General features: G+C 44.4%; 1 protein-coding gene across 2 annotated transcripts in view; it reads right to left on the bottom strand.

Moving 5' to 3' along the window:
* The window catches only part of ADCY9 (adenylate cyclase 9), a 115499-nt gene extending 100246 nt beyond the window's left edge, over window positions 1-15253 (bottom strand). Inside the window, exons 1-2 of one of the 2 annotated variants that reach the window (XM_019715467.3) lie at window positions 14653-15253; window positions 12641-14377 (exon numbers count right to left, since the gene is read on the bottom strand). In XM_019715467.3, the coding sequence (XP_019571026.2) occupies window positions 12641-14333 (1693 nt within the window). In that variant the 5' untranslated portion in view covers window positions 14334-14377; window positions 14653-15253. The remainder of the gene's footprint in view (window positions 1-12640; window positions 14378-14652) is intronic. The other variant, XM_019715462.3, reaches the window with a different exon arrangement.
* Window positions 15254-17268: the final 2015 nt, after the last annotated feature.

Here is a 17268-nt window from a genome sequence, read left to right as displayed (position 1 = left end):
ATGACAACACTGTCTTTCAAAACAAAGTAGAGTTTTTTTCCTTTTCTACTTTGTTTCACCAGCCATGCAAATCACAGCAAATGTTATATTACTTTCCATGAGCTGCTTTGCTGTTCGTAAAAAAGGATAAGAAAACCATTCAAATCTTTCATAAATCCTTTATAATGAAATCCAAGGGTTTCAGTTTATCATTGGTGACCTCTAATTTATAATTACAAGGTCTAAGGTAGACACTTTCCAGATGCACCAATTTTTGGACTTCTAGAGTCATACTAAATATACAGTAAATATATATGACCCCGGCACACTAAACATATAGTCAGCAGATCCAAGAATTCAGGAGCAAGTGAGTCTTTTATTCATGGAGTAATCAGTAAGAACATTATTAATCCAATATTTGCTGTTCTACTAGTGAAAAACTTGCCAACGCAGTGAAATTCATTTTATTGGCAACTAACCTTTCAATGTCTCTCCAAAATAATGTTCAAACAGGAACTGAAGCACATTTAAAATAAAATTAATCACTGCATTTTCTCCAAACAATTTCAAAAGTTTTTCAAACTTTCAAAATTAAATGGGATTCCCCTAAAGATACCTTTGCTTTATACAACAAATGTAATAAAAAAAAAAAAAAAATGCGTAAATTATACTTTAACTCTTTCTTAGTTATTTATATTTAAAGGAAATAAAAATCCTTTGGGAAGTTAAGAATCTCACACGTGTCCTGCAATTTAGCGGTTTTGTAAATCTGAGCTTCCATATACTAAATTTAACAAAATGAGGGTTCATAGTTTAAGCAAATGGACAAAGAAGAAACCACTTCTTCATATTAGGAACACATATTATTTCCAAATCATATGAGAAACTCAGCTATTCTTAGAGAATGGTGGGGAATTTAAAGCACATTCAGTTCAAACTTTACGTTTAACAAATATGAGGAAACTGAGAAACAGAGAGATTAAATTATTTTCCCAAAAGTATTTAACTATTTAGTGGAGAAAACGCCTTAAGATGAAAAGCTAATCTACTGAACAAATTCATTTTTACAAATAATAAGATAATTCTATGAAAGTTCTTCCTTTCAGAAACATCCCCCAACCACCGCACATCCCCCCTCCCCCAGATTTTGGACAGCTCATTCACAAAACAAAAATTAATACTGATAACCATAAGAATAACTTTCTCATGAAGAAAAGAACTCCTTTATGAAGCTACAGAATTTATAAAGTGTAATCTACACTTTGAATATGAGCCACTTAATAGGATAAAACTAACTGAATCAATGTGCAATAGACTCTTTTACTTAAAAATGTCAAAGCCTTAATGGTATATTATATTTTAATATACATAAACAAGATAGTAAATCACACGCATGTGGGGTTTCTTCCTCTCTACAAACTACATGGTAAAAAACCTAATTTAACATTTCCCAAACAATTCAAACACAAATATAAATTATTCAAAAGCTGTTTTCAGCAGATTTTTCTTTGCAAGGGACAAAAAAAGAACAGAATTTAATAGCATTACATAAAAATCCTGGAAATTATGCACAAAGACTATCTAGGAGCTTTGCCCAAAAAAAGGGTATGCTCGTTTTTCATGTGCATGAGACAATAAGAATTATAAGGAGCTACAGTATTACTAATGGTAAACACACTACTTGAAATCTCCATTTTAAAAAAGCTTAAAAATGATTGCCTAAACTAAGCCATTCGACAGGTATTTGCTGGGCCCTAAACAAACACGGGTGTTTAATCATCTGTGTTCCTGACAGCCCCCTCGAGCCCTGAGGCTATCCCTCCACTCTCCTGCAACCACCGGCCTACTTCACTTTCCCAGGCACTGCGCATTTGCAGCTGTCTGTCTCCTTCCCCTTTCAAGACCGGATGTGTAGTCTCTATTCAATAAACCACTCAAGTATTCCTAGAAAACCAGTTTTCTGCCTTCCGGTTTGTTCTGTGTGAATAGTTATAATATTCATTCATTCATTCAATCATTCATTCATGCCACAAATGTTATTGAGCATCTACTCACTATATACGCTAGGCTATGTTCCTGGCACTAGGAATACAGCCGTAAATAAAACATGCAAAAATTCCTGCTCTCAAGACCCATGTTAGCAGAGTGGAGACAGATCATAAAAATAAATTAAGTCAAATGCACACTATGCAAGATAGGAAGGAGAGTGGCTGGGTAGCCATTCCAGGAAGAGCTATTCAAAGTAAGGTTCCTAAGAAGGGAATTCCTGGCGTTGGGCATTCTGGAACCTTCCACAGCTGTCCTAGGGGATGGGGCTTGCTGGGTTAGGGGCACTCTTAGTCTGCAAACAGATAATGCACATTTTGGTTTAGGATTTCTTTCATTTTGTTGTTCTTTATCCCTAGTTACCAACATTCACCGGCACTTGCCCCTTAACAGGCATTGGTGAGAAGATTTTGTAATAGAAAATGCTGCATTGCTCTATAACTGTCAATTGTAAGAAAGCAAATTAAACCTTCCAAAGAGCTTAAGAAGCACGAACTGTTTCTTCTGTGGCGCTATTTCATCACATAAATGAGCACAGACTACTAATTTTCTTTTCAAAACAAGGAAAGAGTAAACTTTAGCTCAGTCTCTCCAAATAAATATACCAAACAGAATTAATGATATTTTAATACCTATAATTTCTCTATTCCTTAAAAACATTACTAAATGAGTAAGAAAGTTATCAAAGACTACTGGGCTGTATGAAAAGGACTCAGGGGACAACCTGAAGGGGATCCCACCGGCCCAAGACGGGACAATATGAGCATCAAAAAATATATATATCTGTAACGGAATGAAATACATCAAAAAAGCTAAAATCCAAGGGTTTGTATATTAAGTCTTGAAAAGTCACTGGTCACCTTCAGAAGATATTAAGAAACCAATTTAGCCTGAAAACTGATATACAAATGGAAAGAACCAAACAAATAAAATATAAACTCCTAAACATACACAGTTCCCACGATCCTAAGATTTCACAATGGTTGAGATTACAATGTGCATGAAAACACTCTGAACTGGGAAGAGCTAAACAAAGGTATAGCTGTTGTTTCTGCTATTGCTGCTGCTAGAAAATTGTCCCCACTTTTGATAACACTAGCTCATGAATCTAATCTCTCGAGTGACCTATGTGCCAAGTACTTTTCTAAGTACTTAACATTATTTTCTCCTTTAATCCTTACAATAATTCTATGCAGTGGGAAATAGTGTTTTCTAATACAGGCCTTTGCATTTAAATACAGTAGTCTCCCCTTATCCTCCGGAACTATGTTCCAAGACCCCTAGTGGATACCTAAAACCTCAGATTGTACCAAACCTTATATACAGTTGACCCTGGACAACACAGGTTTGAACTGCGCAGGTCCACTTATACGCTGATTTTTTTCCAACTGATCTTTGAAGTTCAAACCCGTGCTGTTCAAAGGTCATCTCCAGGGTTGGGAATCCGTGCAAGCTGAGGGCCAACTATAGTTAAACAGATTTTCAACTGCGAGGGAGGCCAGTGTCCCTAACCTCCAAGTTGTTCAAGGATCAACTACATATAAGTCCTCACTTAACATCATAGATTCTGTGACTTTAGGCAAAATGACATATGTTGAAACCAATTTCACCACAGACCAATTGATATAAACGAGTTAAGTTCCTACAGCATCTCATCAATATTAGAATGAAAAGATACTGAACAAAATAACAGTATTTAAAAACCTGCTGTACTAGTTTTTTCTTATACATCATAAATCTATGATCAAGATTAATTTATAAATTGGAGAATTTATAAATATTAAGAGAATAATAACTAATAACAATTATAACAATATACTGCAATAAAAGTTAGGTGAATAGTTTGGGGGCCATTATTAAGTAAAATGAGGGTTATTTGAACACAAGCACTGATACCATGACAGTCGATCTGGGTAGTTACACAGCGTGAATACGCTGAACAAAGCGACGGTTCACATCCAGGGTAGGATGGAGCGGATGGTGCGAGATTTCATCACGCTACTCAGAACAGCGCACTAGTTATTAGGTTGGTACAAAAGTAATTGCGGGTTTTGCAATTATTTTTAACCTTTTAAACTGCAATTACTTTTGCACCAACCTAATAAAACTTATGAATTGTTGGCAAGGATGTGGAGAATAGGGAACACTTGTGCACTGTTGATGGGAATGTAAACTGGTTACAGCCATTATGAAAAAGAATATAGAGGCTCCTAAACACACACACACACACACACACACCCTTATGAATTATTTCTAGAATTTTCCATTTAATATTTTTGGACCATAGTTGACAATAGGTAACTGAAACCGTGGAAAGTGAAACCACGGATAATAGGGGACTACTATACTGGCTCTACCACTTAGCAGCTCTTTCTAGCTGTGTGACCATCCCATTATTTAATCTCTCTGTGCTTCAGTTCCCTCATGTATAAAATAGAGATGATAAATGTCCTCACCTCCCAGCCCTATTTGCAATACGATAAGTAGGTCTAGTGCATATTTGTTTATTTAATTATTTGATTTACATCTACTTCCCCTTCTAGGCTCCAAGAGGGCAGAGGGCTCTATCTCCAGAACCTAGTGCAGGCCTAGCAAATAGTAGGAACTCATTTGATATTTACTGAATAAGTGAGTTTACAGTAGAATACAATAGAGCTGAGTAACTGCTCTAGTTCAAAACTCAGCCTATATCTCCAGAATTGCAAAGTGAAGATTTCCCCATAATTCCTCAACTATCAAGGGCCACATCGCGTTAAGTAACTCTAAGCTCTGAGGACTAGAAGCAGCGCAAGAACAATACTGCCCGAACTCCCCGGGGTTTTCAGTAAACAAGCTGCCAAACTTGGCAGCTACAGTTTAACCAGGGCAAGTTGCTATCAGTGTTTTGTATTTTGGACACTTGCCCTTTTTAATTCGAGAAACTGACACAATCACAGTCCCTGGTGTGTTCTGGGTTTCAGTACCAAATTATACAAGATGTGCACCAAATAGAGTGTAGGAAAAAAGAAAACACCCTTGAGTGCAGTACAAAATGTGACTCACCAGAGAGAAGAGGTGGTTATTATTTATTGAACAGCTGTTGTGATCGAGTCACTATGCTAATAAGTGCTTATCTTGAATCATCTTCTCATTTGACTCTCCCAATAACCCTCTGACAGAGGTTCTGTCATTCTGATAAATTGGAGAGTCCCTACATAGTTTGCCCAAGGCTCCACAGTTCAGAAATTGCAGAACTCAAAACTGAGGCCAAACATACTGGAAAACAAAATCCATGCACTCAACCACTAAGCTATACTCCCAAAGGACGAGCCCTGTAAAAATAAATTAAAAAGACAAAGTTGATGGTCTTCATCATGAACTCTTAACACCAGCAACAACCATTTGGCAGAATCACAAGGGTTTTGAGAAAAAGTACATGTCTGAACTTGCTACTTCATACACTGAACTTGCTAAAGTCACTTGCTGCTTCCACAATAAATGTAACATGTCTGTCACTGTTCCACATGAGTTGTTTACATGCAAAGGCGTGTTTGGGTGGCAGGTACAAAACTCTCAGTCCTCCTATCTTACGTACAGCTTAGGGAAGCAGTTCTCAAAGTGTGGTACCCAGACCCGTAGGGGTCCCTGAGACTTTTGCAGGGCATCTGCGAGGTCAAAACTGTTTCCATAATAACACTAGGACATTATCTGCCTTTTTCAATGCTGACATTGGAGTTGATGGTGCAAAAGCAATCGTGGGTAAAACTACCGGTGCGTGACGGTGAGTGAAGGCAGTGATACCAAACCATCCTAGTCACTGACATGTTCTTTACTACCACAGACTTGCAAAGGAAAAAACCAGTCAATTTCGCTTAAGAATGTCCTTTGAGAAAGCAGTAAAAATGGGTAATTGTGTTAAATCTCACCCTTGAGTTGTCTTTTTAATATTCTGTGTGACAAAATGGGAAACATGCCCAGAGCACTTCCATTGCACACCAAAGTACCATGGGTATCAAGAAAAGTACCTGTGCAACTGTTTGGATTGCAAGCTGAACTAGCTGCTTTTTTGATGGAACTCATTTAGACTTGACCTACAGACAAACTATGGTCATTCAGACTTGATGATCTGGCAGACTGCTCCTTAAAAATGAACAAAACGAGTCTGTCACTTCAAGGAAAACAACTGATAGTATTTGTTGCCAATGATAAAATTCAAACTGTTAAGTGAAAACTAGAATTCTGGAAAACTTTTATCTGCTACTGTGAAGCTGACATCTTCCCAATACTTCATCCTCCATCAGGACAATGCTCCGTCACACATCGTTTCTGGTATGGCAATTTCTCCCAAATAAAAACATTACAGTGTGTCCTCATCCACCTTATTCACCGGATCTGGCACAGTGTGACTTCTGGCTCTTCCCCAAAGTCAAAATGACCATGAAAGGTAAATGTTTTGAATCGATTTAGGACATCAAGGCAGCCATGACAGCGCAACTAAAGACACTCACAAAAGAGGACTTCGAGAACTGCTTCAGAAAGTGGCAAGAATGATGGGATAAGAGTTCAAAGCGAGGGGGAGTATTTTGAGGGGGATTAATGGCAATGCGTCTTTTACCATAATAATTTTTTTAATTTAAACATTCACTATTTTTTATCACACCTTGTAGTGCCACACTTCTCACCAAATTTTTTTGTTTATGAAAATTTTTTTAAATGTAGTTATTTTTATAAAATGTTATTTATATTGACATGCAATGGGTGTTTATATCAATTAGTAAACAGGTTTACTACTTTGAAATGAATTAAGGAAAAGAATTTAAAACTTCTTAGTCTGTTTCAGTTTCTAGTAAGGTAAATATCAATAGATAACTTACATAAACACAAGCTCTTTAGCTTCCGCAATAATTTTTAGGAGTGTAAAGGGGTCCTGAGACCAAAACGCTGGAGAACCACTGGCTTGTGGAGTCACTGGCTTGAGGCTCAGGAGTCAGTTACAGCTGTTCCTGGACATCCTAGTCCCAGAATTCCACCCCCTTCTCAAATCCGTTTTTGTCCTCCCTCCCACCCTCTGCTCTGGCTCCTGCCACCACCACCACCAGCCTTTGGGGAGCTTGACCTTCCAGCCTATTCTAAGGGAATGAGCCTCTCTTACCTCAACAGAGCATTTACTACAAATACGATGCCAGCAAATGCTGGAGGAAACACAGCAAAACCTGACTTACAAAAGCAAGCAAGTTTTACAGAGTACAGTTTCCTTCACCAAAGGTGACCCAACTTTAGCCACAGGTTGGCTTGGCTGCTGCAGTTTACAAGGAACATGAACAGGACTGAGGAATGTCACAGCCGTCTCGTTTTCCTAGGGAAGATGACCCGTGCCCTTGGCCCATTCCTCTGTCTGTGGTAGCCCCCGCCAGCCTGTGATGTGCTCAGTCCCTTCACCTCCATCCTGCATTAATGTCTTAGCCTGGCTGGTCTAGACCTCAAATAGCAGTTCCCTTCTTGTTTCAAAAACTCTCACCTCTTTATAAAATTCCCTCCCAAGATGCTAGCTAGTTCCTGTTGGGAAAAAGGTCTTTAGGTGTCTCATATGCAACGTACAAATGATGCCACGAGCCACATGGATAAGGAGCCACTCACGTCCTTATCCAGGTTGCCTGGTGGTCAGCAGTTTCCTACCACCACCAGGAGAGCAGCCCTGCAGAAATTAATGATTAATGACCATACTCTTACAATAGCGAAATCCCAGCAGAAATACCAATACCGAAATCACCAATCAACAATAAAAGGAAAATTCAGGCACATATACACATGATAGCTTTTTTCCCCCAAGATTATCATACCATAGCAAAGTACACCGGCAACAATGACCATGAGACAGAAACACAATTATTATTTGCACCAGGCTGAAAACTGAAATTTCCTTGCTTACTCTATTTGCTGCTTTTTAATTTTTCCCTTTCTCAGTGACTCCACCTAAAACGACTACCCTCCTTCCTTCCTCATTCTACCTGCGGTTCAGAAAACTTTATCTTTAACATCCCTTGCCAAAGGCTAATCCTACTCAAAGGCTGCTCCTCAGAATTAACAGCTGTGTGCTCCTTGCTGGAAGCCATATAGTAATTTGGTCTGAAGGAGCCTGAATAAATTGTCATCAGGGGCTGCCTGAGCAGACTCCACAGCTGTTTGTCATCTCCAATCCCAGCTGTCAGGCCAGATTTTCTGCTTCATCTTGTCTCTGCCATTTGCTACCCAAGAAGCTATGTTTCCACGTGCCCAAGAGAGCCCGCGCAAGAACACAGGTGAGCATGAAAGGTCTCTTCGACATGATTTAAGAGGGGGACTGAGCTGTAAACTACAGGCTAGAGCTACAGTGGCAAGGGTCACATGCTTAGGGGGGGATAAGCTAGCCAACCCATCAGGTGAAGCAAGGAATGCACTTGAGCAAGCAAACTGCACCCAACACTGGTACTTGGCCGGGGCTCCTAGCTGGCAGGGAGCTAGGGAGCCCAGACTCTCAGACTGGGACAGCTGTAGGCCAAGGCTAAAGCACTGAGTCCTCGTCAGTTTGGGGAGTGGCTCCAGAAAGGGGCTAGACAGGAACTCGTCTGAGTGCCACCTATTAGCACATGGTAAAAGTCTCGGTCTGAGGTGGCCAGTGGGTGACGATCTGTCCCGATGCACATCTGAGGATCTTTCCCCCAGTTGCTCCATGAGCTTAAAAGCTTGGCTTTTTTGGGGGGAAATCTTGTTTTATTTCTGGATTTCTCAATGCGCTAGCTACCGGGGATTCCCTTCTACAAAGACATGGTTGTGGGGATGAATCTGGAGTAACTAAGCACCTTTGTTTTATCTTCCCTAATATTTAAGGGGGGAAATAAGATGTCTGCAGGTATTCTCTGACAGTTTCACCTTCTGTCTGTGTGACTCTCTATCCATGATAGGAAAAACCTACAGTTCTAGACAATATGTCTCACCTTTTTGCTTGTGGCCCAAGACACAACAGAACAGCCAGTACCCTTTTGGTTCCAGTGAAAGGAACCTTCTTCCCATCACTCAAATCAGACTATTTCTCCCTATTTAATAATAACTGCCCCTCACTTTTTGGATCATTTCCAAAATCCTAGTCCTATACTGAAAATTCTTTTAACCTTCTCTCTCAGTGATTGGCCATCCTATCTAAAATTTCACACAAAAACATTCCATATACTTCTTCCTGCTTTACGTTTTCTCTTTAGAACACAACACACACAAAAAACTTTGTATTTTATTTATTTGTAACTGTCTGACTGCTATATCGGAACAGAAACACCATAAAGGCAGGAATTTTTGTCTGTTTTGTTCACTTGCTATTTCCTGAGCACCTAGAACTGTGCCCAGCACAAAATAATTTGTTAGTGAATAAATGAATAAGCCAGGGGTTCCTGGTCTGTCATATTCTGCAACTCAATCCTACATTCTCCATCCACAGAAACGTCCCCCATTCTTGACTCCAAATTGTCCCCAGGTCCATTCCAGAAACTTGAAATGCCATCCGCATTCAAACCATCAAGCTGTTCACCTCCCCCAGTCATCTGTTTAAATCTGGTTCTAAGTCCTAGCAAGTTGACCTTACGACTGTTATACTTGTCCCATCATCTCCATCGCCACTGTTGTTACCTCGGTTCAAGCTGCCATCAATCCTGCCTGGGATCTTTTTGAAACAGCTCATGAATCTCCAGTCTCATACCCTTCCAACCCATAGTTCCTAGAACCAAAAGAGTAAGCTTTCTAAAACTGTAAATCAGATCATCTAAGCCTCCTGCATAAAGCCTATCAGTGGCTCCCCATTTCCTCCAGGATTGAATCCAAACTCCTTCCTGTGTGACCCACAGGCTTCCTTGTCCTAGTCGCCCAACCCACCAAGAAACACAGCTCTAAGCCCTTGCCCAAGCTATTCCCATTGCACCGAATGCTCTTCCATCCACCTGGAGAACCACTGCTCGATCGCAAAACCACCTTAAGTACAGGCACCTCTCAAAAGCATTCCTGACTCTACATACTCTACTCCATTCAGACCTGTGAGCTCTCCGAGATCAGGAACTGTCATGACACCATCTGTGCATCGTCAGTTCCAGGCACGTTGTAAGAGCACAGTAAAGATTTTCAAAGAGGGAGTGAACGTGCAGAAACAACGAAAGTCCACCCTTCCACAAAGCCTGTGCAGATACATTACCCCGGAAGGGCCTCCTTTCACATGCCAGGCGAGTTCTGGAATTCCCCAGTTTACTCTACCACAGTTCATTTCTACAGAGTCCTCTGCTGGGTATTGTTTACCCCGTTATCAGAAAAGGGAATGAGAGGTAAAGGCTAATGCCCAACACTGTATAGAGAAAATATCTGCCACAAACAAAGGCTAAAAGAAATCTTACATCTATAACCTTAGCCCCATATATGAAAAGGGTCTTCTACAAACTACGTGATCATCTCAATTTAGCAGATTTGTGCAAATGTCTAGAGAAGTGAACTGTGTAATTTCAAAAAGGGTCAAGAAGTTGTGTAGATCTCCTCTATTAGAGGAGTCCTGTCCTCAAAGCTTTTCAAAATGAGCTGAATAAAGCAAAAATCATGGTCTCAGGTAAACAGTTAAAAAAGGGAATACCATATTTTAAACAATCACCATTTCAGCTAAGCCTTCTATCTTTTCCTACCTCCCATCCAGTACTAAACCTTTTCCTTACAAAATTTAAAGAAAAATTTACAAAATTTAAAGAAAAAATGAGTTTACCAAATGTACACTATTTGAGGTAAAAAAAAAAATCATCAAACCCATTCTAGCATTTCTGTCAGTGTCTTTAGACCTTTGATCTATAAATTCAAAATAAAATTACCTATAAATTAACAAAAATGGATATTGCCAAAAGGTCAAAGACTTAGCGATTTCCAGATACACTTAATGATTATGTTTTTATTTTTGAAATTCAAGTAATATCCTGTTCAAAGTACTACTTACAGAATTGCTATCGTTGTCATACTTAATTTAACGTCATGCAGCACAGCTCCATTCTCTGGAATCTGTCCCTCTATCCCCGAGGACAGAGCCTGCAACACTCGGATCCTAAAGATGCCAAAATGTCTAGCAGAAATTACACCCACATTCCACTCCACTGGCACCTTCAGAGTCGAGAGCAGGGACCACCCTCCTACAGAGAACGACATTTGCCATGACTGAATCTCAAAGTGTAGTTTCTGACCTCATCAATGTGGCATTTAGAGCTCTCTAGGTAGAGGGAATTATCAGGTGAAAATATTTTTCTACTATATCCATGACTTCTTCGACCACTAGCAAAATTAACATAACAAAGAAAACTCAGGAGAAGGATAAAGCACCCTCACCAGATAACCAATAAGCAACTGACATGGAGCACTCGGATCATAAGCAGAAAAAGAAAATACCAATTGAGCAGACAGGATTATGTTAAAGCTGACAACCTATTCCGGCCCTTGAATTCAATCACTTACCGTCGCTGATTTACACTAGTACTTCCTCCATCTCTGATTTAAGCTGTTACTTCTCCTTCTGAGGATTACCTTTCCAGAGGCTTTTCACTGTGTAATTATGCAATGTGTGGGCACCACAAATATAGCTTTACAAATTTAGGCTTTTAAAAATCAATGCAATTTTCTCTATATACTTCCAAAATAGATGTTCCCCTCCATCTGGAAGATTTTAGTAAAACATAAGGACTGTTTTAAAAAAGTGCTAGTTATTTAGAATCCTTACTTTTGGTCCCACTTATTTAAACATCACTTCCCAGATCTCAAAGATTTTTGTCCTATATGAAAAATAAGAAAAATAAAATAAAAGAAGAAGCGCAGTGCAAACATTAAGAATAGCAGAAGGAGCTTAAGATTGAGACAAGGGACCAGATACAAATCAGAGGAACTGGGGGTGGGGAGTCGAAACACTGCTCTGGGTGCATTGCTCACTTTCAAATCACCTGGTGGCTTGAGACATTCAACGTTCTAAAATGCTGTGGTCTATGTGGTAAGTCAAGTATCATGATAAGAAAGTATCATTAAATAAAGTTGAAAGCTGAAAATGCAAACTTTTTTTTAAAAGAGACCCAGGCAAAGGCAGTGTACACTTAGCGGTATACAATTCCATCTAATTCTCAAGAGTCCTACAAGGCTGAGCCAACTTCCTTCTCCCAGCAAAGGGAGGTCTAGACAGGAGAAAGGTTTTATTCTTCACATTGTTGGGAAAAGGCATAAAGAAACATTTTGATGGGACTTAAGGGCAACCAAACGAAATGCAAAGGCAATTTCTTAAAGTGCCTCAGAGTTCTCTCTGCCTTACATTCATCAGACTGCCCCCAGAATTTCAGAAATACTAACAGCCAACTGGTAGGAGATGCATTTTCAAAGTTTTCCTTTCTAAAGGTCTCATCTAGGTCAACACTGCCGCGGTGTGAACAGATCTGTAATATCTGACTCATCGGAGCAAAAGTCCCACTGGCCCTGAGATGCCCCCACGGTAAGGTGTCCGGAGACAACAACTGATCTGCCTCCAGATACTGATGCTAGAAAGAGACTGTTTGGTTTTTTCAACACAAACAGGATTGGGGAGGGAGATGACAAGGCAAACAAATGCACGTACCTTTCAACTGGTCAACAACAACGCTCGGGCCGAGGCGTTCAGTAACTCTCCCATCTTCCATTTCGTACCGATCATCTAGATATTTTGCAGTGGCCTCAGAAATATGAACTTTGCCAGCCACTCCCAGCTGCTCCATGAGATTGGCCAGGTTCACATCATTGGACCACACATCAAATTTAAACCGCCTCATGCCCAAGATGCCACACAAGACGGTCCCCGTGTGAACCCCAACACGCATGTTCACCATCTCTTTCTTCTCCTGGCAGAAGTGCTCAATGGCTCTTATCATGCCCAAGCCCATTTCAATGCAGCAATAGGCATGGTCGGCGCGGGGCTCAGGGCACCCTGCCACACAGTAGTAGCAGTCTCCCAGGGTGCTGATTTTCTCACACTTGGTCTCTTCGCACAACCGGTCAAAGCGACCGAACAGATCATTGAGGAGACCCACCAGGGCGTGAGCGGACTTGTTGGCACTCATCTTGGTGAAGCCCACAATGTCTGCAAATAAAATACTGACCTCTTCAATCTGCTGCATCTTAAATGGGCGGAATGCTATAGGGGCTTTCTGTATGGAAGACTTTTTCTTCCTGTTTTTGGGGCTGGAGGTAGCATGCCTTTTCACAGAATTCTCACTCTCCTCATCCCCCTGTTTCATCAAGTCATCAGCTATGATTCTTGGCATCACAGAATGAATCATCCTCTCTTTCAGGGCTTTTTCCACTTCCAGATCCTTTCCGTGCATAATTGACTGTCCCACCTTGAGGAAGGTGCTCCTGGATCTCACCTGGGACATGATGAATAGGTGGATCCCAATGGCATGAATGCAGATGTGGAGCAGGGCTCGGCTCAGCAGCTCCCAGTGCGGGGGCCCTGCTCCAGGTGAGGGGAAGCAGTTTTCATCTCGGAAATGATAACCAAAGGTCTCAAAAAGAACAGAATAGGCCACTCCCAAAAACAAGCTCAAGTACAAAGGTAAGTGCATGACGGTGTAGAGCAAAAAGAGCACTTCGATGCACATGGAAAAGCTCCCCACTTGGGATAAGCAGGTGTCTGTGGGCTTGGCTGCGGGAGTATGATTGGAGCTGTCAACACGTCCTGAGACAGGCGTCAGAACCTGAAACTGGGCAGCCAGGGTCAGGGCGAACACCAGAAGGGTGAGAACCAGCGAGGTCCACACGTAATGTCGGGCATACAGCTTGGTGAAGGTAAACAGGAAAAAACCCACACACACCACGAGGAAGCACAGAGCAGGAACTGCCATGACAATCAGTTTGGATCTCATGTGGACCCCAAAATAGATGCTCCAGAGCAGACATGCGAAGCCGATGTAGAAGAGGGCGTACCGGAAGCGGCGCTGGGTCTGCGGGAAGCAGCGCTCCAGGCAAGCCTCCTCCAGGTTCACCGAGTCGAACTTGGGGTCCCACCACCGGCTGGAGGCCCTCTCGAACAGCTGGGGCAACTTCTTCTGCCTGCGCAGGCGACCTCCGGCGCCTACTCTCCGGGGGACACCCCCTGAGTCCCCCGAGCTGCTACAGCTGGAAGAGATGCTATACTTGCAGTGTTTGGGGTGGCTATTGGACGACAGTTGCTTGGGGTTGATTTTGACCCTCACGCTGTTGCTGTCTCCGCTGGAGTCACAACTCACCTCGGTGCTGTGGTGCTGCAGCAGTTGCTGGTGGGGCGGGGAAGCCATGTTGCCGCGCGCTCGGAGCCTTCCCCAACAGGGGTCACCGGTACCTGTCAGTGAGACAAGCAGAGTTAAGCTGGTGTTTATTCTCACCCAGGTACACGCACCTGAAGGCCCTGAGCTCTATCCACTTCCTAAGTGGCGGCCCCTGCGGTCCGCTTGCAAAGGCACTATATGCTCACAAAACCGCGGTCATGTCTAAGCAGCTCTTCCACCGTCCCACCTCGAGGCCGACCCCCGACACCAGGGAGCGGCCAGAACGCCCAGGGTCCGCGAGGCGGCGGCCACCCGAGCCCTCGGCGCCGCCACAGCCCGCGGCGCGTACCCTCGTGCACACTCGCCTGCAGCGCCCGCCGCGGCGGCGGAGGGGAGTCCGGCCCCGAGCACTCTCACGCCGCCCGCGGCTCTGGTAAACGCGGCTTTCCCGGCGGCGGCGGCGACGGCGGCGGGCCCCTCATGCTGCGCAGAGCGCGGCGCCTCCACTGCGTCAGGCCGCCGGCCGGACCCCTCAGTCCCGCCCCGCGCTCAGCGGCCCCGCGGGAGGCGGGCAGCGAGTTTGCGGAGCCCGCGGCGCTGCGGCCACCCCCGTCGGCGCGGCCCTTCTAGCGGGGCCTGCTCCCAGCCCCGCCCGCCCTCTCCCGGCTGCTGGGGCCGACCCAACGGGCGGGGATGCCTCGGGCCCCGGAGCCGCCAAGCGTAGGGCGCTGGCCCCTCAGCCGGCGGCCCGTGCGCGGCGCTGCCGCAGAGCCCGCTCCCGCGACGCCGGCCCGGGACGCCCGCCCACGCCCGGGACAGCCTCCCGAGCTAGAGATGCCGCCGCGGCTGCGGCCACCGCCGAGCCCCTTGGTACCGCTGCCTCATGTCGGAGGAGCTGCCACAGCCACCGCCGCCACTATCTCCAACCCCCTCCCCCTCCCGCTGTCACTGACAGACTCGCGCCCGCGCCGCCCCTCGCCCCGCTGCAGCGCGCACGCGCGGCCCGCGCACGCCGCCGCCGCTGCCAGCCCCGGGCACGCGCACGGTGCGCGCGCCGGGCTGCGGGGCGGGGGCAGGCGCGCGCTGCAGCTCCGCCCTCCGCCCAAGGCAGCGCCGCTCCCCGCTGCCCGCTGGGCACGCTGCGGGGAGGACGGGGCCGGCCCGGCCAGTTAGGGCAGGCTGGGAGACCGCGTCTCCGCGGGGTTCGAAACCCACACCCAATGGAGGGAAACTAAAGGGGCCTGCTAGTTAAGGAACAGCTGGCGTACGTACGACGTTGAAGAAATGAAAATGTTTGCTCCCCACCTCAGCACACCTTTTTTATAAATAGAAGTTTGCAACTATGGTATTTGCCTACAGGGAGACGCCCCTTTCTCTATAAACAGTGAGCACGTGTCCCCGGGGGTACACGCTCCTTCCTGAGCGTGCTCCTCCGGCTACCACCACAGTCTGAGCCCCAGCCTCTGGTGGCCCGGTGGGCAGGCCTCCAGGCGACCGTGGTTGCCCCTAGAAAGCTGGTGCCACTGAGAACCAGTTTCTCCCCCCCCCCCCGCCCCCAGACTGTTTCCCTGCTCCCATCCTTGGCTCATCTCCCTCTCCTCAAGAGCAACTGTTTTTCCTTTTCCACAAATGAAGGTTTCAAAGCAATCTGCTACCCAGGCGACAGTCCCGCAGTGGCCTCCATAAGCACCGTGTAAATAAATACAGCCCTATACGTCGCAGTGTGCCAATCCTGGCTGTTCTCCCCATACTTAACAGTAGGTACCTCCTGCCAGGCACAGGGGTCTCCTTCCTTCCCTCACCTCCCAGGGCCGGCCCCTCACCTGTGCCAGGCTCCACTGTTGAATTAGAAAATGGAATAAAATGGGGTCTGTCCACATAACGGAATATTATTCGGCCATAAAAAGGAATGAAATACTGATTCATGCTACAACATGGATATACCTTGAATCATTATGCTAAATGAAAGAAACCCAAAAGAACCACAAAACGTAATATATTATGTGATTCCATTTCTATGTGCAGAATAGGAAAATCCGTAGAGATGCAAAGCAGATTAGTGATTGCTGGGGAATGGGGATAGGGAGTGGCTGCTAATGGATAAGGGGCTTCTTTTGGGGGTGATGGAAATGTTCTAGAACTAGATGGAGGTTGTGGTTGTACAACACTGTGAATGCACTAAATGCCACTGGATTGTATAAGATTGCTGTGGTATTTCTCCCCAAAGTGCATAACCTCAATTTAATCATGAGAAAACATCAGAGTAACCCAAATTGAGAAATATTTCTTCCAAGTAATTGACCAGTACTCATCAAGAATGTCAAGTTCGGGGCTGGCCCGGTGGCTCAGGCAGTTAGAGCTCCATGCTCCTAACTCTGAAGGTTGCTGGTTCGATTCCCACATGGGCCAACGGGCTCTCAACCACAAGTTTGCCGGTTCAACTCCTCCAGTCCCGCAAGGGATGGTGGGCTCGGCCCCCTGCAACTAAGATTGAACACGGCACCTTGAGCTGAGCTGCCTCCCGGATGGCTCAGTTGGTTGGAGAGCCTCCTCTCAACCACAAGGTTGCTGGTTAGACTCCCACAAGGGATGGTGGGCTCCGCCCTCTGCAACTAGCAACTGGACCTGGACCTGGAGCTGAGCTGCACCCTCCACAACTAAGACTGAAGGGACAACTTGAGGCTGAACGGCATCCTCCACAGCTAAGATTGAAAGGACAACAACTTGACTTGGAAAAAAGGCCTGGAAGTACACACTGTTCCCCAATAAAGTCCTGTTCCCCTTCCCCAATTAAAAAAAAAAAAATTAAAAGAAAAAAAAGAATGTCAAGGTCATGAAAAACAAAGACTGAGGAGCTGTTAAATTGGAAAAAAATAAGGGATACAACAACTAAATGGAACACAAGATTCTGATTTGGAACCTGGAACAGAAAAGGACATTAAGGGAAATTATAATAAGGTCTGCA

This window comes from Rhinolophus sinicus, chromosome 10, assembly GCF_057876585.1.
Source record: "Rhinolophus sinicus isolate RSI-liver-muscle chromosome 10, RSI-T2T, whole genome shotgun sequence".
NCBI classification, from domain to species: domain Eukaryota; kingdom Metazoa; phylum Chordata; class Mammalia; order Chiroptera; family Rhinolophidae; genus Rhinolophus; species Rhinolophus sinicus.
This window is presented reverse-complemented; position numbering and strand designations above follow the sequence as displayed.